The following is a 26596-nucleotide window of genomic DNA, read 5'->3' as shown; positions in this document are numbered from 1 at the left end:
CAGCATGAACAAGCAACCCTCTACTATTAGAAGCTGGGGATGCAAAAACTCCATCACTGGCGGCTGCAGCCATCGTAAAGGCCATTAAGGGAGCTACTCTGCCTAAATGCACATAATCAGCAAATTTATGGCCTGTTTCTTCTGCTCAGAGAGGAACTAGTAGAGGCTACAAAGATGTGTGATGCTGACAGCTTTCAGGCAGGGCTGGTGTGCTAGCTCAGAAGCACTCTCTGCCCCAAAAGTGCAACAGTTTGGTGCAAAAATTTGCCCCCACGCATCTCACGGCAGCTCCATCACACATGTGCACAAAGCTGCCCCCTCCACTTTAATTGATTCCCCCAAGGGCTTTGGGATGGGTTTTATAGTGCATAACTAATACTGATAAGCAGGCATGATAAGGTAGTGTTATTACCCAACTAATGGGTCACTTCATCCACAAATACTTTCTAATTTAATTGAAAACAGGAACATGAGCTGCTAGCAGTCAAACCTCGGGTATCGTCCGCACCAGTGTTCCTGGAAAATTTTCTGCTCTCCCCTTCCCACCTTCAGTAGCTAATGAACCACAGCAGATGTCACAATACCGTGTTTTGTGGCTACAGATTCACAGTTGAAGATCTCTGGATTCAATTCAGCCACGCAGCAAGGAAGTGCAGCTCCCAGGAACTTCAAAGAGAATTGCATCCATCACTTTCAGCAGGGCTGAACTGGCCTTTGCTTATACCTACCTCCCTAGGTCTGCCCTGGAAAGGAAATTCCTGGAATAACTTTCATGTGCTTAACCCTTCGGAAATGGTAGGCATTAATAAAACCCCTCCTCAGCATCCGCTTCCCTGGCAGAGGTTGGAGGCCATCCACGCCTGATCAGCAGCAATGTTTGCAGGTCATTAGCAAAAAAACATAATTCTGAATTTCCACTGTGCTAGAAAAGAGTGTATTTCCAGTCTCTCCCGAGGACATTCCCGAAGAGCACAGCTACCATTATGCAAATTGATTTAACAAGAGCCTGGCCTCCTCTATTAATACCTATGGGACCAGACAGAAACATCAGATGAACTTCTCAGTTACTGGGGTACTGAGGAAAAACACAGTGATTTCAAATTCAGAGGCTAAAGTCTTTTCTCCATTTTCAGTTGGTCCAGTACGACCTCTCCTCGTCAGGGTATTTTTCCCTATTCTCACCAATCCTGTGCTCAGTACCATGGGATGCTACCACACTGCAATGCTCTTGCTCGGCTCACACTTGGAATCAGACCAATGTGTAAGGCTGGAACTGAGAATTATTAAGTATTAGTGATTACATCTCCCCCTTGCGCCTGCAAATGCTGCAAGAGGCTACAAACCCATTTCTGCCACTGTTTAACATCAGAAGTTTTCTTTAACTGGGAGAGACAGACCTTAGAGCAAAACTGAACCCAGTCCAGCAGCAGAGGGCAAGGGCCTGACGTGGTCAGAGTACCAGAGCACTGCTTGTGCCATGGGTGGGCACACAAGTGAGCTCACACCATGAGTGCACACCTCATTTGTCAGAAAACACTGGGTTTTCCTAAATTTTGCAAATCAAATGCTTCCCAGACTGTCTGTAAGTGCATTTCCCTTCATTAGCACTAAGATCAACAATTTAGCAGGAGGCAGCTAGGGGATAGCAAGACCAATCCAAACAGTTTTACTTAAATTCCATCTAAATGAACCCAGTTTTCTGGGCTTTTAGCAATAGAGGGATAATGTATGCCTATTAAAGAGCATGTCAAAGCCCCAGTCACAGAGTCTGGGCATTCAGTTAAAGCGAAGGTCACAGATCTGCGCCCTGGGGCCAGGGGAGAAAGGCTCAGAGGAAGAGGAGTGGCCATCTGGTCCCTCGCTTATGCAGAGGTCACTGCATTCTGTCACCCCCCCTGTGGCCTCTGACTTCTAGGACTCAAAGAGAAGGAAAAAAAAGAAGCCAGGCATGATGAAAGTGGGGCCCTGATGTGCTGAGACAACTCGCTAAAAGAGCTCTAACTAAAAACAGCCACATGCTCTGCGTGGTTAAAGGGACAGCTCTCCCCTTCCCAGAGCAGGCTGCAATGCCAAGACCTGCACGGGTGCGTTCTTCCACACGTGGAAAATAGCTGGGATAAAACATACTGAGCACGGTAAAAGCCTACCAAGCCTCCAGCAGCCCTAACGGGGAAGCCATGAGCCTTTTGTAATACACAAATACATCAGCAGCATGACTGGGAGGGAAAGAGAAGGGAAAACCAGAAGTACAGCGTGTTTGCAAAGCTCTCTGAAGTGCCAGATACTTGCACATGCCTGAAAATCAGATTGATGCCATTCATGCCCGGCGTGCTCGTTTCCTGCTTGGCAATGGCATGTGCACTGAATCGAATCCACTAATTGTTCTGTCTGCACCACGATTTGCAAACGAGATCACTTAGGAGCCAAAAGAAAATAAATGAGGTGTTTATTAGAAGGAAGGCTGATTTCATATTCTTCATAAAAGCAAAACAGTTCAGATGCTCAGTGCCATCTCCAACTCGCCTTTCTGGTTGAGATGTGACTTTGAGCTGCTAAAGCTTTTATTCCTCTGGAGATACTTGTTCAGCATTCAAAGCAGAAAGGCATTATAGCAACTCTGCCATCTATTTTCAGAGTAAACAGGTTTCTTATTCATTAATTACATGGGTCTTCAGATAACACACCGAATTTCCCATTACCTGGACTCTGCAGTTTTTTCCCTGCATGCCAGCACACTACAGACTTTTTATCAAGCAATTCTGCTTCATTTTAATCTGTGATTTATCTGAGGGCCCAGCATCGTTGCCTGAAGGGTATTGTTTAAGTAACAATACTGATGTACACATTCCCACATCAAATGTCAAGGGAGAAGAGGGCTGCTCCAGAGGATGCATGGGCTCAAAGGAAATCATTAAAAGCCACTGGCCTGCAGAAACTAAATTGTATTTGAAAAGAAAAACTAACAACAGACAGGAAGCTACTGGCAACCAGGCATTGCTTAGGAAAGTGGCTCTGAGGGGGAATTGCTCGGTTTCCCCTTACAAACTCTCATCACGGCCCAGATTTCTTTCTTAGGCAGTGACAGACACAAATTAAAATTCCAGTTCCTACACACAGCCGCAGTGCATGGATCGGTGTCGTTTGGATTTAATTCTTGTTTTTCCCCAAAGTGCAGTGGCGTCTCACCACGTCCCTTTGAGGCAGCAGCAAACCTGCCACCGCCTGTGGATGGAGCTGGGATTTCACCAGCCTTCTTCACTCCCCGCCAGCTTTGAAGCCACTGGAAATTAGTGCAGCCCCATCAAAAGCAACAACTCCAATTAAAAGCTGTTGAGAGCCTTCCCCATTTTATATCCCAAATGTGCTCCTGTTAAAGCACACCCTCGAGCAAGCACAGATCAGTCTCAAGAATGCCACAGTTTTGTGACAACAGGAAAAAGAGATGCTTCATATTTGCTGACTCTGTCTATATTTGTTCAGGAAAGAAGAAATATTTATTTCTAGGATGTGATCTGCACTGTGATGCACTTAGAAACTACTTTTAAATTTAGGGAAGGGCTCAGTGCTATTTAGAAGTGAATCAGTGCAATTCAGGGAGAAAGTAAACCATTAGTTTGGTCAGAATAATTTTAAAAGGAACTACTAAAGCAAGACTTCATTATCTCATTCCAGCTGCTCAAAAAACATCAACAGATGCTATTAACACGCCAAGGATGGAGGCAGCTTCCAAAGGTGTTGTGCAAAGAGCCCTCAATTCAGTAGAGCAGCAAAGCACCTACACAATTTACAGCTGAGAGTAATGCCACCAAGTGTTGACTTTGTGGCTCTGATCCCAGAAAAGTTAACACTTCTGGAGACTCCAAGGAGATGGGTACTACAGCTGCTGAAAAGCCCCAGGGCGCTGGCAGGAGCCCACACAGATGCCACTCTCCACAAACACATCATCTCAAAGTGTTTCCAGTGCTGCATGTACCCATTCCTTGAGGGAACCACACATTTTAGGGAAGTATTTGGGGCAGGTCTTTGAGCCCTAAAACATCTCTCTCCCTCCAAGAAACCCGACACTTCAGCAGATCTTCAGGAGCACATGGCACAAAGCTGTTAGCACCAAGCTCTGCAGCACTCCCAAAGATAAAGGAGCTACATAGGGGCTGTTTCTTCACGAAACCAGTACAGAGCAGAGGGAGAAAGGGAGGATACCCTCCTTATTTGGCACCACCACACTTCACTAGTAGGCAAAATCACAGCTACTTTAAATGCATTGTTTTGTCCAAAAATCAGACTGTTTTACTTTGCAGCTCCAGAAATCCACATTCCTGGCTCACCAATAGGATGGCACCTCCAGCAATTAGGAGTTCACTCACAACTGACACACATCAGCACAGCTGACATTGCCTGAGCTGGGCCCAATTCAGGAAACATCCCACCTAAGAACAGCCAACTAACAGGTTCAGCCTGGATTTACAGGTTCCTCAGCCCACAGTGCCATGCTGTCCAAGATAAGCTGCAAGTACAGCAGACCTCACAGATCATCTCTCAGAACAATACAAAATACTCTCATCTTTGGAGAAAAAAACATTTCCAGCGTACTTCACACTAAGGAAGGGACAGAGGAATTAGATGCTAATTCATCTGCAAATATGATTAAACTCTGCAACACTAAGACTTCACTGTTAATTTAGTTGCAGGTCCATGTCATATGCGCAACAAATCATAAACAGGCCTATTAATTTACAACTTTACATATAATATATTCAGAACATAGCATAAAATAGCAGGAATATAGGCAGTTCCATCTAAAACTCTGCAGTTGGTAAATTAAATCTATTTGCAGCAAAGTAAATTGAAAAACATACTGAACTTATTACTGTGTCTGGTTTAATATCTACAAATGGGTTGGATTTCTCCAGGTGAATATTAGCCATATGCACTGAAAGAAATTTGACTGTTTCCATCCCTCTGCTCACAATATTGCTCTCATCCTGGAGGGGCTAATCAACCCTGACTGGCACTGGGGCTTGGGGTAAATGATGGGGCACATAAAAGTTTCAAAATTTTACTGTCCTCCAAACATGCATAGGAATAAATATTGTGTTTTCTAAACACATCAGTGCCTTGTAGTGACCCTGCAAGATGTCAGAGGCACAACTGGAAAAACCAAGGTGTTTTGGTCCTTCCCAGAAGCATTTAGATGTTTTCATACCCTGGGGACCATCAAACATGCACTCAGGAAGGTCAGGGATGTCCCAGAGGCTATTACAGCTGAGGCCTTAGGACACAATGCAGGGTTGAGCAAAAATTTGAGGAGGAAGAAAATACTAATGTAACATCTTTTTTTTTTTTCACCCAAGGCAGTTTTCAGTGGTAGGATCCCTTCACTCCCAAGCCAGCAAACGCAAAGACAGTTGGACCAAAGGTCTAACCAAGACACCCAGCCTGAGCGGCACAAGGATTTCCTAACTTTAGAAAGAAAATCCAGACCAGTACGTGAGGCTGTGCATGAATTTCATTTTCAGAAGAAAAACATCCCCTTTCTCCACCCCCACCACCCTGCCCCTGCCTAATGGGCTTTATTTAAACTGGACTCACCAACAGCTCTGCCCCCATCCCCCTTAATACTTTCAATCCATAATGCCTGAAAGGCTCTTTCCCCGGACCTTGCACGGTTTATAGGGTTAATTGAATGCACACTGATCTACTAAGTGTCCATAAGAAGAAGCACCATTCTTTAAGATGTCATTTCTCCCCCCGGCCCCCTCCCCGGCCCCCCGGACAATGCTGCGGGGCTGTGCCCGGCCAGGCTTGGCCCCAGTGAGGTATTGTTCCCCTGCCGGGGGGGGCCTTTGGAAAACAAAGCAAAACAAAAGAATCCCTCACATGCCTAAAAAAGGAGACTTCATGCCAGAGCTAACCTTTGAAGATTTATTCCCTGCTGCCCTTGTGACCCAATTCAACCTCCATTACTCAGGAATTCCCCAGACGAGCCCCGAAAGGCAGGGATGGAATTTCGGACTTTCTAACTCATTTGTTTGTGCAGGACAGGGTGGTCTGGCAACCCCGGCCAGACAAGGAACTCGTGTGCTGGGAGAGGCTTTATATAAATATACATCTGTATTTAGAGGTACTTTAGGTATTATATGTCATTATCATGACGATTCCCTCTCCCTCTGCTTAAAATTGCAAATCCTCACCTTGCACAATGTGCCTGGATTGTGAAAAGCTTTGTGTGGTTGCTTCCCTCAAGCCTTAGAATTCACCGCCTACTTTTGGGGCTGGAAACTGGAGGGGAAAAAAATAAAGAGAAAGGAAAAAGAGAGGCTCATCTACATTATAAAACTGAAGCATGTTTCTCTTGAGAATATCTCTAGTGGGCTGAGAACTTGGGAAATGCTCTTTTGGGACATCTGCTCCAAAACACCTCTTGCAACAAAGCCTTGGGAGGGCTGTGGGGTGATTGTGATCCATAACGTGCTGGGCTGGGCAGATCTTAATGCAGGACCAAGAGAAATGCCCACAGAAATGTGTCTGTGCCTGGCAAAAAGTCAGAGAAACCCTAAAGGAAAGACATAAGAGCTATAAAGTCAAGACAAACCCACCCCAGGGGCATTATCTCTGCATCACTCTTCTGTCTGCAGATGGCTTTCCCAACAGCACCGGGGGGTTGGGGGAAGCAATCCAATTTAACACTAAAAACTTGGAGGAAATAGCTTGGGATGGAGTCATAAAAATGTCACATATGCCTAGTCTCATTAGTCCAGCAAGGGATGTGTCCCCCCCTGGCGTGCCGAACACAAACCCAGATGCAGAGTGTGATTATCCCAGGTCCAATCTGAGCCTCCCAGTTCGAGCCCTGCTTTGCTGGGTGGTCACAGTCCATGGAAGCAAGGCTGTCATAGCCACTGATGTCTGGGGCAGGAGCTGCACCCCCTTTTCAGGGTCCACTTTCTCTCCCTGCACAGTAATGTGTGTGAGCTTTTTGGCCTGTATTTTGCTCAGGGCTCACTAATCAGCCATGGTTACCCTTGGACCCTTCCTCCAGGATGGCAGGGGGATTTTGCATGCCTCAGGTGCTGGGAACAATGAGATCTTGAACTCTGGAGGAGGGGGGAAATTCTCTCCTCGTGGTTAGTGGTAGGTGACAAAACCTGGCTGAATGGAAAATAACTGCCTGGCTCTCCTGCTGCCCACCAGCCATGTTCTGCAAAACCAGCTGCAAGCTGCCTGCAGAATTCCTCAGCTTCGAAAGAGCTCAAGCCAAGGCACCTCTGCCTCAAGCCAACGTCTCCCAAGGTGGAGGGGGACCTTTCCTAGGAATGCCCCTTACTCCAGTCCTTCTGCATTGTGCTTGGTTGAGGAAAAATAACACAGTTAGAGCTGCTGAACACCTCACAAACTGAGAATACAAGAGAGGTTTATCTACAGGAGACCTCAGAGACATTTGTCTTGATGAGACAAGGTGCTCCACACTCCCGCAGCACAAAATACTGTTCCAAAAGACATGATCCTGCCGACCTGGGCAGCAAGGCAAGAGCAGAGAGCTCTCACAGGCCATTGAATCATGACATGAAAATATTCTGGGCCAAATGAAGTGTATACCCCAGCACACATGCAGCTCTTTGGAGAGCAGGGAGTTGTTGTCTGCTTCCATCACCATCCAACCTCAACAGCTGGCAACACCCTGCTCTTCACTTACACCAGAAAGATTTCACCAGCTCGTGTGACACTCACAAACACAAAGTGTTAAATCACTGAAGCTGCTTAAGTGCAATAATTAATGATCTTACTGCCATTTGTGTGTTAAAAAGCATCGAATTAGAATGGGACCTTTTGATGTTGGCTTTGAATGAGCACGAATGACTCCAGCAGAGCAGGTTTGAATTCCTCCCCAGGCAGGGCACGCAACCCCATCAAGAGACTGCAGGCTTTCACGCTCCACATCAGCTCTGCAGCACAGCTCTGGACTGTCTCAGCAGCATCCCACCCCTCCTGCTCCTTCCTGTCCCCTCTGAAAAATGACAGTGATACTGTTCACCTGCTCTGCTGGCCCTGCATGAATCCCCTCACTAATGTTGGCGTAGTCCTTTGTAGATGGAGGGCTGTTCTCGGCTGGAGCTGTGCTGATACAGGCCAGCTGGAGCTCTGCTCCATTAAGGGGTAGGTGTTGCTGGGGTCTATGCTCAATACCTAGGAAACAGGCTTGAGAAATGAGGTTATGCACACAGCATGGTGCTGCACGTGAACTAGTAAAAAGAGCTTTACTTCTGCCTAGTTGCTGCAGCCCTGAGTGACTGCCTGATTACTCCATCTATATACAGTAAGGCTACACTGTAAATATGTCAGCGTGGTGTCAAACAGACCTCAGAAGTGGTAAGTACAAGGTGAGACTCTGGAATGTAAAAACAATCCCCCTTTTTTGCTGGTGTCTGCTAAGTACATTGGCTAAATGTCTAAACTGTTATAGGCAAGAGCTTCAAAGTGACTGTCGCTCAGCATGTCACATCTCAGGTGGATGCAACACAGCCCCACACTGGCCAGGGAAAAGTCACCTGCAAAATCCACTGTACCATTATCCCAATCATTTACAAAATCACAGCAGACACAACAGAAAGCCTCCTGGATTTATTCTAAAACCTCTCTCCCTAGGAAAGACTGAAGAGGCCCTCGAATCTCATGCAGAAAACCACCCAAGCCAAGCTAAAAAGCCCGGTGGACCTAAAATGCAGAGACATCTCCCAAACAAACACAAAGTAGGCTGAAACACCCTCACTAAGCAAAACTCCATTAAACTCCTGACCCTCCTCATTAAGATAAATGAGGTCTGACTGTCACTTTAACTTGCCACCCTTTCACTTAAAGCTGAGAAGGAAGCAGATGCTTAATTAGCATCCCTCATGGGTGTTCACAGGTCTCAGTGCAAGGAGGAAGCAATCTGCTACTTCTTCAAAATCCTGGGTGACATTCTCCATGCACAGACAGCAATGCACACTGCTGAAGTCCCTGGAGAACAAAAGCTCCAGGTGTGAAACTTGGGCTTTGCTAGGAACCCATCTCTCACCTCCCTGTCCCAAGGCAGCCCAAGTCAAACACCTACAGCTACAAGGTCTGTGTGGTCTCTGTAGCTGTGGGTAAAATTAAAGATTTGCTGGTTCTTAGCCAAGATAACTCATCCACTCCAGCTACAGACCCAGAAATGGAGCATTGTACAGACAAAAATCCCCATACACTAATAGATGTGCAGTAAAATAACCCAAACAAACAAATGAATAAATAAACAAAAAAATAAAAAACCCCAAACTCCCCAAAATCTGTTTTCAAAACTTGATAAATACCAAGGGTTTAAACCACTCATTTGAAGACCAGCAGCTACAAGGTGACACTGACACAAACCACAGAACCCAAACAACAAATGATGTGTATGCAAGGAGCGGAAAGCTTCGGTCTCTTTTCAATCCTGCAAAAACAACTTGGATTTAACACACTCATGAGTTTCCCTGGGAACTTGCATCTTCCAGTACTACTCACCCAAATCTCAGGAAGGAATTACTACAAGAAGCACTAAGAAGGAATTAGAAATCCCCAAGGTACCAAGACTGTTTAAATAAATCACCCTTTGAAGAGCAATTCAGCCATTCTTGTTCCCACCTGACAAGACACTCAGTGACTTTCTCCAGTGCAAACACAGCAAGTCTCCGAGTCAGAAAGAGCAACAGATTAGACCTCTTAGGAAAAAGGTAAAATGGACTATTGGCTGTTAAAGAGTCCTTGATTTGAGGATGGGATTGCAGTTCAATTTTATCAGCTGCTCAATAGGTACATTTAGTGAACCACATTTCACAACTCAGACAGGAATTAGCATTAAACTGGGAGAAAACAAAGCAATTTGATATAAAAACACATGACTGGAACAAAGTAGGATGGAGACCACTTTGACCTCCACAACACCATGGAAATTTGCAGCTGAACCCATTAAGAAGTCCACAAATACCCTGGATTAAAACCCCAAAAAGTCACCTTTAAGCACCCCCCTCCTTTATTTTCCATTAAAAACTCCTGGTTGTGTAAATTGGATTCAAATGAACATATTTACATTTGCAGTAGGAACCTGAAGTCAGGCTGTCAAAATGTCACTCTGTCACTCATGTTTTCATCACACCCCGTCACAACACCGAGATGTTTCGCTCACCGCCTCGACAGCCTCCTTGGACACAAGGGAATGAGTGGCAGGAAGGAAGGATGGCTGCTGGGAGGGTGTCTCGGAAGGATGCTCTAGTGGAAAAGTGTTATTTGCCTATGAATTCTGGCACACCAGGCTCTTATTGTTGTTGGCTTTCAGCCAAGCACTGCCAGGACACAAAAAGTCAATTTATGTCAGGATTTTCATTGACTCACTCCCGCCCGTTCCTGGTGTTTTTGGGGCAACTTATGGAAGCTGGCACTGGCTAAAAGAATACTTACTTTTGACCTAACTATTCATCCTAATTAACAGCATGTCAGGATGGAGAGTAAATTACAGCAGGAAAGGATCATCTTCACTGTGAAAAATAGCGTGTTATTAATCTGGGACAATCTATTGTATGTCAAGGATTACATGATTCCTCTCATCTTCATTTAAAAAAAAAAGCCCCCAGGGAAAAAAACCAATTCTCTAAAATCAAACAGTTTAGAGCCATAAAATCCCACTCTTGTACATGAAGTTTCTGAAGGTAGTAGAAATCTCCAGAATGAAAATAAATCCCAAGTAGGACCAAGATTTACTTCTTGAGGCTCAGCATTCAAGGGAAAGCATCATTAAATTATTACTTTCTGTTCTGTAGCAGGATGCTCATGGTACACTGGACATGAGGATATTTGCATCAGTCCCTACAAAAGGACAGAGCAATGATGAAGAACCTAACCCCATTTCTTCTGGTTTGTGTTCCCAGAAGAGTTCTTTCCAGGCTCTCTCTCCAGATGTTTGGGGTAGCAGCTCCCAAACATTTTGGAACCAACTTCAGAAAGCAAGTCAGAGATGCACATGGGATGGTGTGAGACCAACATTGTAGAGAAGACACTGACATAACCTAATGGCAGAAATTCACCTCTTTTTTGGCCACTACCTGACAGACATTCCTGCAGAAAGAAACATCTTGCTGCCTCTCAGGACCCTGGTTTCACTAGTCCTCAGGAAAAATACCACCAATGCTAGAATTGCTGCGATAGGCTAAGGTTTTTCAGCTCTTGCCTAGTTGCTTACCATGCCAGAGCAGTCTGCTAGCCTTCCTGGGCCCTATATTGGGAAGAAAAGCTGGAAAACAGGATGTTTACATTCTCCAAAACCAGGACACAACCCAAATTATCTCTTAGGAATCAATCTCTTAAGCCAAGGTTCTGATTTTTTAAACATAGCTGCTGCCAGTCCAGAGATGGAAGTACAACCCATGTACCAGAATATCTCATGTTTACTAATATTTTATTTTTAAATAAAAAAATACTTATTCTCAATGCCCCTATGTTGCTCTTTTCTCTGAACCAGCTGTTTTGGACCCTGTCAGAATCAGGAGCTTGCATTAACCAGAGCTGATGTACTAACCCATCAATTCTGCACTCCTCTGAGATGTTGCCTTCAAGCTCATTATCTAAAGCCTAAATTGCCAGGAATTAGATTCTTTCACTCTGCATATCAGCAGGAAAAGGGGGAAGAAAAAAAAATCAAATACAATTTACAAGCCCACAATCTAATTAGGAGAAAAACTTCCAGTCCTGAAGCGTTTGTCAGTTTTTCATCCTGCAAAATGCATACTAATCCCCTGTCCCTGCCCGCTGCCTGGGACTGCCATTACTCCGCTTCCACAACATGCCAGCAGTGATCAGCATTAGGCCTTCCTAATGTGTCTCCGAAACAATAGCAATTACAGAGTCGTCCATTCATATCTAAAGGCTTACAGACTACAACTTCCCTCAGGAGGCTAAAGACATTTCATCGAAGCAATTATATTTATGTAGCATTAAAGTACTTTCTGTAAAGCCACGGCAGTCACCTTCTTGCATTCTAAGCAGAGCAGTAACGAGGAGCCCTCTCACCCCATCCAAACTCCTCCAAGCATATTTTTTGCCTGTTTAAAGATTGCTAACACACACACACCTTGGGGGTTTTGCTGCCTTATTTTTAATGTTATTACACTCCTTTCCCCAAGGGATCTGACATGCAGATTGGAGCCTATTTACATGACAAGGGACCAGAATGGAAGAAGCTCATCAGTTTATTCAGCTTTCCCAGCTCTCATCATGTCATCAAGGACCTTCTGATGTCTGGCAATGCCGTGAAGCCCCAACTTCCAGGATTTCACAGTTCTGTCAACCTTAGCTCTCGTTATGCTAAAAGCAAAATGTTTTCAAGATTCTTTTTTTCTCACAAATCACAAATGCTGGGAACATTTTTTAAGTGCATCAGCTAAAAGTCAATAGGTGACCTAAAGGAAATAATAATTTCTTATTTTTTAATATCAAGAACCCAGAGCAATTGCTATGATTTTGGGAGCAAAGAGACAGCTCAGACCAGGATTTTAACGCTGGAAGCTGTCAATACAGAACACCATTTCTCTTCCACTCTTCCACTTCAATTCTCCTACAGGAAGCAAAGCAGCTCCCTAGAAATATTCCACCTATGAATTTCACAGTATGCCTCGCAAAATCAAAACGCGAAGCCTTGGCGTGACATCTCAAATCTCTGCCATTCAACAGCTGATCATATTTTCCCTTTGAGCCACACCAGCTGCACTCCACCGGCACGCCTGGCTCGCGCGGGGCTGCCCGCGGCAAGTTTGGCATCCCGGCTTGAAAAGACATTTCCTTCCAAGCAAAGGCTGTGCCTAGCTCTGGTACACAGTGGGGATTTTTTTAGTGCTTGAAATGCTAATAAGAGGAAGGGATTCCTCTTGTTTGGCCAACATTTTCTTGGGTCTGGGCTCTCCATCTCCCTTCCTGAGCTCTTTGTTTTGGAGGGCTAGAGCCATCATGACTCCACACGTGGGTGCTGCCCAGCTCATGACCTCAGAAGGATCTCCCTGCAGCTCTCCTGTGCTTTTGGGGTAGGGAAACCACCAGCTTTGAATTTTGAAAGTGGCAAAGCACCTTGAAGGCATGAAACCTTACCCCATCCCTCCTGTCTCCCTGAGTTCTGCTGTGGATGCCTCAGGCTGGACCAGCTCCTGGCCGCTTTGCCACGCTGCAGCCAAGCATTGTCCTGGCCTAAGGATGAACTTGTTGCCATGGCAGGAGTCGAGGCATGCGTTGCACTGCCGGCATGGCTGCGAGCGGCAGCTCGGAGCGCCGGCTGCTCCGCCACAACAGCTTTTTGTTGCTCCTTTCTCACAGCGCACCCGTCCTCCCTCTGTGCTGGAGCAGCCTGGCAAAACCCAGCTGACCGTAAAGCACAGTAGCACCGCGGCTGAGGGCCCAACACTGCTTTTCTCTGCTGCAAACTCTGCCTCTTCCTGCCTGCTGCAGAGCACAGCATGGGAAAGCCAATCCCATGCCACAGGCAAGCGTCCCACTGCAAAGACAGGACATCAAGCGAAGCCAAAGTTTTGAGGCAGGAGCTCTGGCAGACAGAGATTTTAAAAGAGGGGAGATAGCATCACTCCAAAAGGAGGTTGTCCCCAGCGAATGCATTTCCTCACTGCTGCTGGAATGTTTGCACAGGACAGGCTTAGCTTGGCTGCCTTTTAAAACTCCCTTACAGCTTTGATTAGCCTTGCTAAAACTAAGGGCATCTCTCTTTCACACACTAATTAAGGACAGGCCCAGAAGAGGCCGGTATCCCTCATTGCTGCAGATTTTAACAAGAAGAAATACAAAGGTAGACTTAAAATTAAAAGCAATGCTCCTTCCTGAGCAGTGGTTTCAGTGCCTCAGAGATTACAAGTCAGCCCTGCTCTGCGTGTCAGCAAGCCTTTCCAAAATAATGAGCTTGCTTCCGTCCCAAGCAGCTCCTGTTGCACTGGAGAAATGAGCAGAAAGGTATTATGGGCTCACACTCACCAGATGGATGTCCTGCTTTGTTCTCCGCTTACTGAAAACCCTACACATACAGTTTGGATTATCTTCATTGTAATTCTAATCACCATCTCTCTGTTAGGGAAGGAGGGAGAAAGGGAGGGATCCTTGCCTCTGTCAGGAGAGCTAATTAAAAGTTGTGAGTCATCCAGACTTCTCCACACATTGGAAATGCTTTTGGAAGTTCAGGTAATCTCTCATTCTTGGGAGAACCTAGTTAGTAAAAGAAAAATTAAGCAGGCTCCCCTTGGGCAGGAAACTGTAGGAGAACAAATCCATTTTCCCCAAGGGATGCAGCAGTGTGAATCATCGAGGTGCTTCAAACACATGCAAACCACTGTCTAAAGCAGAAAGACTCATACACGTTCCCCAGCACAGCAACACAAACACTTCTCGTACACCTACACCATGCCAGCTTTTAAAACTCCTTCTCCAAGAGGCTTTTACATATGAATATATACAGTGCAGGGACTTCTGTTTTCCCATGAAAGAACTTCTGACCCTTCTGGCTGGTACCCGGATGGTTAGGCACAAGCTCAAAGGTCTCAGAAAAGTCAGAGCCAGGAGGCTCATGAAAATCGACAGCTGGCAGCGGCGTGAGGTGCACGCAGTGCCCCAACTCCTCAGCCCCGATTAGGCACAGAGCAATCAGCTCTGAGCAGCCGCCCGGAGGCACCTGGCCTCCCTGGCCCCACTGCGGTGGGAAGGAGCTGCCTGTGCTGGTAATGAGCTCTGACAGCTTCAAGCGGGGTGAGGGTCCCCCACACCAGCTGTGCAAGGACAGTGCACTGCACAGGCAATGGGCCCCCAAAACCAGTGGGGATAGGGAGATCTGGGGATGACCAATGCCACAATCTCTAATTCCTAGAGAAACACGGTTTTCTGAGATCAGTAGCCAAAGCCAGGCTTCCCGAGGCATCAGCCAGCACACTGCTTTGGCAAAACAGTCAAGTCTGGCCCCTTTAAATGTAGCACCCAGACTCTGTATTTAGGATTTTGACCAGTCCCTGTCACTTAGAGGTGGTGAGCGTCTGCAGAGCTTGAGCCCTTGCGAAGGTCTACAGCACCCATGGATGTCCCAAGGGACAAGAAAGCTGTTTTCTCTTTGGTCATGCAAAAAAGCTTTAAAAAAAGGATTATTTCTGCTGTCATCTTTCCAATGGCCAGTCCAGCATGTGAAGACTTTTTCTTCTCTTTCCCCTCCCTTATTTTTGAGAGACAGTTGAAGCTGCCCCCCCTGGGGCCCTGTCTCTCCTCCTGAGCATTAGGATCACTAATGAAAGATGCAGCCAGGACTTTCCCTCCCGCCCCTTTACACGTTGCCGTGGGAAACTATGGTGAGCTGGACACGGATGCTGCTCTGAGGAAATGAAGTGCCTTGGCAAGCGCCCTCACCTCAGACAGAGCTGCCATGCTGGGGCCCAAAGGGATGTGACTGCACTGCTTGGCCATTCAGGCAATGTCACCACAAGAGCCCAGGACAAGAGTAAACCTCTGGACTGAGGCTGAATATCCCACTGCCCTCTGGGGAAGATGCTGAACTGCAGGGAAAAATATGTTTGTGGGCAAACACCACCAAATAACAAGGGAAAATGAGACGGACTGCTGCTTCCTTCCACCTGATCATTTTGGAGATTTGATTGGTACCATAAATCTGTTTGGATTCAAATTCATTTAGGATTTGCTTCATGGGAACACCAAAGGCCCTGGAGAACTTCTTGGCAAAAGAATGCTCCAGCTGATGTTCCTACCTTTCTACCCAAGGCACATCCAATCAAAAATAGACGCAATTTTACCAAAGCCATCTGCAAACTAACTTTAACTAACAAGGCCTGGGCACCTGGACATTTGCAACCAGCCCATCCCAAATATACATTAGCCCTGACTTTTTGTTGTATGTGAAAGCTTAGAAAATTTGGAATCACACTATTGCAATGTTTAGTGAAGCCATGAATCCAGCTTGTGCAGTGTTGGTTTCCCTTGTCTTCCTTTTTGAATCCATGACATTCTCCTTGATGAAAGCTCATTGTGTCCCTTCCCCTTCTGACACCTCCAAATCAGCATTCCTCTGAGTCTCAGCAAACAGTGCAATCCTTGGTAGGGCGAGCTATGATTTGGGATGAAAATAGGCATCATGCTGCCCACAGAGCTGGGCAGGGAATGCCATACACTGCACTCAAATGCCACCAGGCAAGCTGCAGTGCCATGCTCCAAGATGAGCAAGGCGATTGAAGAAACACGAGCTCCTATCCCTGGTCAAAAACATCTCACAGGGATCAGCCATGACTTGATCTGGCAGGTTTGCTGTCCCTGCCCTTCCCAGCAGGCAGGAAAACACTAGGTTTTTCCTTGATGAATAAGCAAAGAAGAATTGATCAAATGCAGCAGAAAACAATGCTACAGCTGAAGTATGCACACACTGAACTTCTCTGCTACTGCAACACTGCCACTCATTTACACATCAGCAGCCTAAAACTATCTCTTTTGTACACCCAAATTGATCTTCACTCTTAATTAGTGCTCTCAGTTGCAGTAAAATTTCATTTGTTTCTTCCAAATGTGGCCTGATCCATTGTCCCTCTCCCCTGACCTGTGAAAATTAGTCATTGAGCTCAGTGACAGTGGTAAGTGCAAAATGCAGCATCAAAGGGACATAATGGGGCCTCTTAGGACTGACAAAAAAACACCATTAATCAAGGCATGTTCAAGAGGTGCCAGCTTACTTAGGCATGTGAGTGGCGCAGGCCCTCCCTCAGAAGGCAGAATGCAGAGGGAATGCAGAGGGATGTGTGGGTGCAGGAGAACCCCCCCTGCCCCAAGAACTGCAGTCTGCCCCACACATGCAGGCACTGCTGCTTCATGGGCAGATGGTCTCTGTTCTGTATGCCCCAGTCCCAGGCATTTGTCCACCTGCTATCCAATAGAGGTTATGGAGATGCACTTTTCCAGGCTGCTCCTTAGCTTGGAGAGCAGGAATGGAGCTCATCTTTAAAATGCTCTTTAAAGCCCTGCTTTATGCTCATCTGTGGCCTCTGTCAGAAGGGATGTATGGATCAGACACCAGATCAGGAGGGAGATGTCAGCATCTGCTTTTCCAGAGCTAACACAAGAGTCTGCAGATTCACAGATGTAAACACATGACACTGTCCATCCAGCAGCACCTTGCACAGACCCCCTTTTGTGATCCCAGAACCATTCTAAGGGGGAAGACACAAACTGCACAAACAAACCAGAGAGCTGTGGTGCTGGGGAATTATACCAGGGATCAGGACACAAGAGACCTGTGGAGAAACCTGCACAGGTACAAAGATAGGCAAGCCCTGAAGTCAGTGAACCAGCAGCAGGGCAGCTGAAAGGGTAAGGGACCAATTTTAGCTGGTCTGGCAGAGGGAGTTTTAACATCAGAAAACCAAAGCAAAGAGGTAAATCCCTTCAAAATTCCAACCTCAGTAGTAAACAGTGTGTTTAAACCCTCTCCTGCAAATCCATGTCATTAAACAGAATAACTTGGACTCAGCAAATCCAAATGACTCTCACTTTCAAGGTCCTGCATTCAGAAGCCCACAATGGAGAACAATGAGGTGGGGAAAAAGCTGAGGATCTTGACGCCGCATTCAGAGGCCATCTGGTCCGGCCAGCACAGCCAGCGCTGGGAACAGGCAGCGTCGTGGGCTGAGATTTAATCCCAGCCACTTATTGGGTGACCTCAGGCGAATCGTTTGACCTCCTTTTGCCTCAGTCAACCCAACTGTAAAATTGGGTTTAAAGCAAGAACCTCTCTGAAAACCATATGCTGTGCCTAGGAGGAGTGGGAGCAGACTCCCTTCCCAGCAACAGGGCTGCCATGGTGGGTAAAGCCAAAACCAGAGTGGAAGAGGAGGTGCATAGTCAGATCCAGCATCCCTTGATGTCAGGAAGCTCTGGCTGATATATCTCACAGGTCCCATCCTGCCAGCTCTGGGAAAGCAGCTTTGGCACCTGTGCAGGGACTCACCCATAGCAAGGGATTTGTGAGGTCTGACCTCACTCATATCACTACTGCACCCAAAGGCCTCAAACATTCAAAGCAAGGTCCTCAAAACCCAATCTCAATGGTTGTTCACTAGATCAAGAGCATTGATTGCTCTGGTGAAATGCCCCTCAAAACTGATTCCTACTCACAGTCCTGCCAATGAACAGTGGCAGAAAAGCAGCTCCTCTCTCACCTGGGCCCCAGTCTGGCCCGAGCACTGTGCACTCCCCAGCACTTCTCTCCCTCAGAGAGAAGCAACAGTGCAGATGAAACACCATGGCCAGCTAACCTGGGTCCCTGACAAACTCAAAACAGCAGTTTGGCCCCCCAGGTGTTCACAGGAGTGTGTAAATCACGTCACTGACTGTAAGCACATCTTGGCTTTAGAGAAGAGAAACTGAGGCACAGCAGGTACATGGATGTCACTGGCCACACCACAGCCAGCTGGGACCCTTGTAAAGGCAAAATGAGAGTGCAAGACATATAAGCAGAGACCTGCCCTCCAGACTAAAATCATACAGGAGAGTGGCCCAATACTTTGAGGAGAGGCTGGAGCAGAGCAGCAGGCAGAGGGATGAGCAGGGAACAAGCACACAGGGCTGGGCACTGTGGTGTCTCCACAGGATTGCCCATGCAGGTATCACAGAGCTTCAACCCACCTTAAAAAAGAAGCAGAGAACTGCCTCATACTGCAGGTGCAGGCTGCAGAGATGTCAGAACTTCCTCAGCTGTGCTCCAAGAGTTAATTGAGACAAATAACTCAACAGTGCTGCCATTAATGAAATTCTTCTGATATATTTCCCCTGAGCTTTCTATAAATGACTAAGTGACATTACTGCCTGCAGTGCGAACCCCCTATATGAGAGATAACGCTGCCGGAGCTAAGGTTGGCACATCCACGTTAGAAGCCTTGGAAAGAAGTGCAAGATGATATTTAAATAACTATCACACTGCTAAGAAATGAGCAGCCAAAAGAAATATGGTCTTATAATATGCTCAAGTCTCAGGATGAATCCTGGCTGTTACATGCAGACGCTGAAATGCAGTAGGTGGTAAGTGACAAACTCTTAATCCTGCAAATCTACTAAAATTCCCAGTCAAATCTCCAATTTTCCCTTGGTGACTCCTATATTTGTACATTTGTTTTGCAGCACACACAGGGCCAACTGTACTGCAACAGTACAGATGTGAGAGGCAGTGTCACGTGAACCAGCATGTCCTAGGGACAGCCAAAAGAGCTGATGGAGGGAAATAACCCACTCACCCATCATATCCATCTCCTAGAAACCTCTCACAGTGTTTCTGCTTTACTTAATTTCTTTTGCTTTCATTTTTTTCCTTTAGTAATTCCTCATGGGTATTTTTCCCCTCTGAGACCTACTGCTGCAAGCCCAGAATTTGCTCTGGGCTTGCCATAAGCACTCAAAGCACAGACAATATAGAAACATCGCTGACATTAGGGCTGAGCCCTTCTGCTAAGCATTGGAGAAGAAAGGGCAATAAATCCGAGCAGAGCCTCAACAGAGGGGTGAAAAATCTAGCTTATGGATGGAGGAAACTTGGCACATAACACCAAGAGTTAAACTGCAATAAAATTCAAATGACCATTAGCAAAAAAATTCCTGGGAGTAAAAGGAAGATGTGTCCAGAGCTGTAACTGACACCAGAGCAGACCTTTACCTCCAGCACATTTTGCACCAGTAAAACAAGGAGTCACAAAAGTATTCCACCTCCAACTGCAAAAATGGGTTAACTAGTCCTAAGCACAAGCCATAGGCAGGGCTCTGCTGACAACACAAATACTGTACAGGCACAAGAGAAACGAACAGCAAACCCACGTGTTTAAGGTCTGCCTTGATGTTTTGAGCTGAGACTCGCAATCTGCATCCGAACAGTGGCATTGCCCAGGAAATACCTTGGTGACAACTTTGGTGCCACCTTATTTAAACCTTAATTTAAAATGCTAACTTCATAATGAGTGGAACAAAACTGTGTAAAAACATTTCCCACTCTAATCCCGGTTTGATCCCCCCCAGTATGGCCTTCTTTTGTAATTACATCCCTTTGTGATCTCACTCTAATGCCTTGTATTGTGACCCATAAAATAATCAGGCCCCTTTGTCTCTCCCTAATCCTTTTAGACTTCCTTCTTGTCTCTACACTCTTATAAATGCTGCCATTATTTGGGCTCAGCAGCTCTTCCCACCACCCCAGAGCCTGGAAAGGGGGCTGCAGGTTAAACCCTGAATATATTCTGTGCAGAGGAGCTGAAATGATGGGAAGATCTTTGCTGCTTTAAAATCCCCGTTGGATTCCCAACCTCCTCCCCTAGGCACACAGCTTGGCAGGGAAACCAACCTGAAAGTTTGCATAGGCACCAGCCCTCCCCACTTCTGTATCTTGCTGATGACCTGAAGACCTTTGGCCTCGAGGCCACAGTGGGCCAGTGTGTTTGTGGGGACAGCATGCTTGTCCCCAGGCTGGGTGAGGAGAGCTGCTGCTGTCTGCAGGGATCAATGCAGAGAGGAGTCACAGCATCTGCCTTGCCCAAGCTATCAATCCTGCCCTCCTGCTGGCAGGGTAAGTGCCATGGACAGCCACACACAGTGGGATGCAGGAGCAGAATTTGGGACAGGATGCAGAAGGAAAAGGGGTCAGGGAGAAGAGAAGGGCACAGGGATGTGTGCTGCTATGCTTAACTACAAACTAGTCACCCTGCAGCAAGACATAGGGAAGAAAATGCCTTTACAAGCTCAGATCTGTCCAGAGTTATTATCAGGTCCTGCAGTACTTCAAATACTGGGCAGGTCCAATTCACCAAATTCAGGAAATCTCTTTGGCTGTAAATTGCACCACTGACTTAATTTCCCTTGTTCCTTTATTTTGGTGTGGTTTTTGTTTGTTTGTTTGTTTGTTGTTTTGTTTTATTTTATTTTTGGGGGTTTTTTTAAAGCATCAGATCAAACAGGGAAAATTTCTGCTCTCAGGCTGGATACGTGCAAAGCCTCATCCGATACCCAGTTTGATGGTGATTTCCAATTAGTGGTAACTGCTTGTTATTGAGTGATATAATCAATGGGTCTTACTCCACTGGCTGAGCTGTGATTTATGATGATGTGGACCCAGGTCCATCAAATTACAGCATTGGCAAAAAGAGCTGGAAATGCCACGAGATGACACGATCAGAGCAAGCGAAGCCAAGTTAAGCAAAGGGTGGTGATGAGAAGACCGGTGGCTGTGTTCTGGGGAGCCCACCTTCCTGAGGAGTGGACTCTGGATGTTAAAATTGCTCAGAGGGAATCTTCATCCATAGAGAGCCAAAGCATGCTCAGCTTCTGGCATGCATAGGGGAAATCCAGCTCCTCAGAGACCTGTGAAAACACAGCCAAGTGGTGCCTCCAGAGAGCATTCTGACTATGAAACTGATTTTAATTAAGACAGCTCGGAGTCATGCGAAACTACGAAACTGTCATTGAGAGACAGTAAGGATCTGTATTCAATAACCTGATCAGATTATAAAAACATGTTGCATTCCACAACCTTTTAAACTAACACACCAGGGTTTGAACAGACACAGAAACAGCAACTGAAAGAATTCCAACTGGGGTGTTAGGCAGAGAGTAGAAATGCTGAGGGCCTCCCTGCTCAGCTCAGTCACATGTAGGCTTCTTACACACTTGTGCTTGTTCAAAAAAAAAGTTACACTACAAAAATATTATAAATGTTTTTAGCATCTGACTAGCCAGTCCACAAACCACCCAAGGTCCGCTTCCTTCCACTGAGTATCTTTGATTAACAATGGTGACATACAGAAATACCCCAGAATTTAATGAGTTAATTTTTAGGAGGAAAGGTTTAAGATGCGCACTCTTGGTGAGGAAACTACCAGCACCTTGAGCCCATCAAGGGCTCACGCGCAGTGGCTGAGAGCAGCATATTCTTCCAGTTAAATTTTACTCAATGCCAAGTGTTGAAGTAAATTTGAAACATAAAAATATGATATCGAGCCCACATTTCCTGAATGCAAATATGTACATTCCTCCAAGCCAAGAAGATTATATTCCAAGCAATAATACAAAGCCGGGGTCTGTAACGGTGATACGAGACTAACAGCCAGCCTTTGAAGACAGCGAAAAGTGCAACAGAGCTCTCGAGGGGCTCCGCTCTGTCAGATCTCTTTTATTCCTCTGTAGCATGGCCTTGATCAACTTTCAAGATTTTTGTTTGTGAAAGGTTTTTATTTCTCCTTTGCTTTTGTGTTCAGATGTCAGGCTCAGAGGGAAGAAGAGATCAGCACTGGGATGAGGTTTTACCCACCGGCAGTATTTACTCTGCTCGGCAAAGGTCTGCTTAGCGCTTGGGTTTTTTCCCTTCCAGGCAGCCAGTACCCATTCCTTCGATGCAAAGGTCCCTAAAATGGGGATAATTACCCTTCTCCTTTGACTTGCTGATTGGGACTTGGAGCAAGGAAAATCACTGTCGCTTGTGTATAACCACCCTGAGACTTGGGGGCTCAGGGTACAACTGTGATTCATTCTCAGGAGATTTCATCTACGATTAAGCAGAGTCCTAAGTGCAAGTGTGTGTTCCTGCGGCTCAGGCACAGCAGGGGAGCTTGCCCTGAGCAGCAGGTTACATTTACCCACAACATCCTGTTTTATTCCCATTATCTGCACGCACCTGTGGATCAAGGCTGGGGGTGGGGAGGGGGGCTGTTTGTGCTGGCTTCACCCAGACCTCTTCTCAGGGCTGGCAACAAACCAAGCCTGAAGCTAGAATAGAGTCCAGAGCATTTTCAACATGATCCCTTTTTCATTTTGATTCATGTGAAACTACGGCTACAAAAGGAAATGCTATTCAGGGACACACAGCACATCACATACATATTGATGCAGGAGACAAGATAACAGTGTTTATTGACAATCCACAATCTCAAAGGTAATTCCTCTGGCCCTCATGTCTCCAGTTTACAGGTCCAAGAAGTTTGGCATTGTGCTTGTGCATGAGTCGGCTTCCAGCTCATAAATGCCAGAGCCATTCACCAAAAGTGCTCCAAGGTTTAGCACCACAAGACTGACAAGTTTGAGATCCAGCTGCTAATCTGGCAAGGCCCCAAAGCCCTTGGCTCCTGGACAATGTCACTTCTTACACTCCTGAAAAGCTAGGTTTGCAGATGGCCACTTCATATACTCAGGAATTGTTATACACAAGGGCTGGAGTGTTCCCTTGGTGGGCTGCCAGCCGGCCCTGGCACTGCAGGGAGCGGGCAGCAGCGTTCCAAAAGGCCCCCCAGTTTGGGAAATGCAGACAAGACCTCAGCCTCAGACTTTGCCTTAGACTTTTCCTGCTTCGCAACAAAAAATCATGGTGATATTTACAATTGCAATAGAAGCATTAGTAAGTTGCTTGCACAGAAAGAAGAGCAGTAGCCAAACAAGCCGGAGAACCCTTCAGCAAAACTTCACAAACCAGTGTCCTGCCAGGTCTCATGGCTGTACCACACACCCATCCTCACACTCACATAGAAATTACATCCAGCAGCAACTTCTGGTTGAATGCAAAAAGGATCAGTGGCTGCACTCCCAGAGCCCCCAGACAGTCTGGGGGCAAAGAAAGCCACCAACACAGAAGGGATAGAAACCACTATGGACCCCCCCCCCCCCAGCTCTACTGGGTGTCACTCCTGGGACAAACACCAACCACCAACCAGAGCTGACAAGGGAGAACCAGGAGATCCAAGAGAACTGACCTCTCTGGCCAGGGCAAAGCAATGCGCTAACGTCAGGTAGTGTGCAGAGATGGAGTCACAGCCTGCCCTGGAATTCTTCCTCCCCCACCTTTAAATTTCATTCCCTCACTGGCATTTTCATGTCTCTCCTCCTCCAGGCTCCCCCATCAGACAATCTGTCTGGTGTTGTTAGCCTTGCCCCCAAAGGCACTGCCACACCGGGTAGTAAATAAGACCTTGCTGCCTCTACACTGCCAGCATTAAATAACAAAATGAAAGATACCATGACCTTCAGGAGGTCTTTGCCTATGGTTTGGGAAGTTGGGAAGTGGTGCCTGCCAAGCAGAGCCCAGCTGTGCTGCACAGCAAAGGGGCTTCCAAACTCACCACAGGAGATACACAAACCCCAGACTACTTCACCACATGATTTCAGTGTAACTTACACCTCCAACACATAGAATTTGCTGTTGGAAGGTGGCTTTTAGTTTTCTACCCAAGAAAGCTGATGAGCTCTTCCTTCACATTTGGACAGCTACACAGATTAGATGCCAGCCAGATTTTGACAGCAGCTCCAGGGTTTTTCTCTCTTCCCTCCCTTTAATCCCCGCTCCATGAAAACCCAGCACCCACCATACTACCCTCCCGCTTCTCAACAAAACCAGTGCCCCTTGTGGGATTGCCCAGTGAGGTGGGGGTGGGACAGTGTCTGTACTTACTTGCTGCCTGTATCTTTGCCTTCCGGCTCACCAGCAGCCCGTAGTGGTTCTGTGCCATGCAGTCGTACTCGCCTTCATCCGAGGACCCATCTCCCCGGACCCTCTGGAAGCGGGAGACGTAGAGAGACCCGTTGGCCAACATAAAGGCATTCTCACTGTCCACGATCATCACGCCATTCTTCCGCCACGTGATGGTGATGGGCTGGATGCCCTCCACCTGGCAGTAGAGGATCAAGGGCTGCTCCTGCACAGCTATGTCATCACTAGGTTCCACAACAAATGCCAGCTCAGAGGAACGGCCAAAATCTAAAATGAAGAGAGTAGGGCAGAGTCAGCAGCATGTCCAGGAGCAGTAGCAAGAGTCAACTGTTACGGCAGGAAGCAGGATGACGGAAACATTTTGAATGTGCTACAAAGTGCAAGTGTTTCCAAGAAACAAAAAACCCACTGGCACGCTTTACCTCCCAAGAGTCTCTGAACCTTGGGTTGCAATTTCTTAAAGTACAACCACAAGAAAAGTCCTTCAAGGCTGCCTTTGGAGACTCCAGTGAAGGGGACAGGCAGGCACACCCCTCCAGCAGCTTGCCAAACCCTAGCTCCACTCCATACTGCCCTGAAATTGCCTTTTCACCTCCCATTGCAGGTGTGCAGCATTAGACAATTAAAACTTGCACAAACATCCATTCCTAGCCCAGGAGCAGAAGTGCACACCAGTGCTGGAAAGCCATTCCTCTCCCCACATAACCAGGCAGAGGGGCTGTGCTGTGCCCCCGACCCCTTTGCAGCACAGCCGGCAGGGGTGAAGGGGGGATCAGCAGCTCCCGATCCAGACCATATTGCCACCGGCATCTTCCCGACACTTCTCCCGCTTGGCAGAGCAGGAGGCTGTTTGCCTCTCGCACGCAACACCGTGCCCTTCTGTCGCTTTGGTCTCTCTCATGCTGTAACAAGCAATGCATGGTGCTATTCAGCCCTTAATGAAGAGCAAGTTAAGCACCAAAATACAAATGCACAATGTTCCGGCTCAGCCACACAAAAGGTTTCTTGCAAAGCAATTACGCTAAACGATGTCCACGAGAGATAAGTTATTTCAGAATTTGTACCAACAATAGGCAAACCCTCACTTCCAATGACACAGATACGTCCTAATTTACTTCTTTTGCCACGAGATCATTTAAACACTGTGTCTTTGGCTCGTTATGCTTCACTTGGTCACAGCACACCTTTTGAGGGTACAATTTGCCCTGTAATCATGATCAGACACTTCAGAAGATGACAGAGAATAGAACTATTGCTTAAATATTGGCCAAAATATATGCAGACATGAAAGACAAAAAGAGACCAAGAAATGAGAGTTATATAGATATTTGAAGGCTGCAAATGCAAGGATGGAGGTGAACTGGGTTTTTTTAAAAAGGAGCAATGGTGAAGAAATTCCAGCAGAGTAAGAAAACCACAGTTTAATCCAAATATGGAGAGAGCCGTTCCAACAGTTCACTTCTGCACTGGCCCTTCAAGGTGGGGGTTTCCCAACCTGTGACAGAGCTTCTTTCCTCTTTCACAGGCTCAGGGGAACCAACTCCTCAGATACTCACAGAACCAGGATGCACACAAGCAATATCTCTTGCCAAACACCAGCCACAGCACAGGCTTTGTAATACCTGTCCCTCATAGAGACCCCACCAAGGACAGAATTCCCCCCCACTAGGCTCAAATGCAGGGTGGAGGGCAGACTGTTAATGCATAGTAAGAATAACAGAGATGAGAAGAGGCAGTTACACTAAAGAAAGAGAAGAAAAAAAGTCTGTCTTTTCTGCTCTGCAAACCCAGTGAGATTTTTTTTTTTTCTTTCTTTCTGTAAATCCCCACTGCTTTCTACGGCAACTTAAATTGGATTACGGGGGATAAACATTGAGTGCAACCTGAGCCGAGGCAGATGGACGAAGCAGACAAAGACAGCAGTGGTACTGCAGGGCCAGGCCGAAGGTACTGCCAACGAGGTATGAGTGTGTGCAAGGAATGGACAAACCCCACTTAGTGACAGGCACCTAAAACACACACTTTATTAACCCATTAAGTCTTAAAATGTCAGGCTAGCTCCAGCCA

General features: G+C 46.6%; 2 protein-coding genes across 2 annotated transcripts in view; one reads left to right on the top strand and one right to left on the bottom strand.

Moving 5' to 3' along the window:
• MTFMT (mitochondrial methionyl-tRNA formyltransferase) overlaps nt 1-26596 on the top strand; it is a 431560-nt gene that overhangs the window by 135210 nt on the left and 269754 nt on the right. The window lies entirely within an intron of this gene.
• Nucleotides 1-26596, bottom strand: part of IGDCC3 (immunoglobulin superfamily DCC subclass member 3) — a 100381-nt gene that overhangs the window by 65450 nt on the left and 8335 nt on the right. The window contains exon 2 of the mRNA XM_050978241.1: nt 24491-24796. Coding sequence (XP_050834198.1) covers nt 24491-24796 — 306 coding nt within the window. The remainder of the gene's footprint in view (nt 1-24490; nt 24797-26596) is intronic.

Source organism: Serinus canaria, chromosome 10 (genome assembly GCF_022539315.1).
Source record: "Serinus canaria isolate serCan28SL12 chromosome 10, serCan2020, whole genome shotgun sequence".
Taxonomy (NCBI): Eukaryota; Metazoa; Chordata; class Aves; order Passeriformes; family Fringillidae; genus Serinus; species Serinus canaria.
The sequence above is the reverse complement of the archived record's forward strand: the minus strand, read 5'-3'. Positions and strand labels throughout refer to the sequence as shown.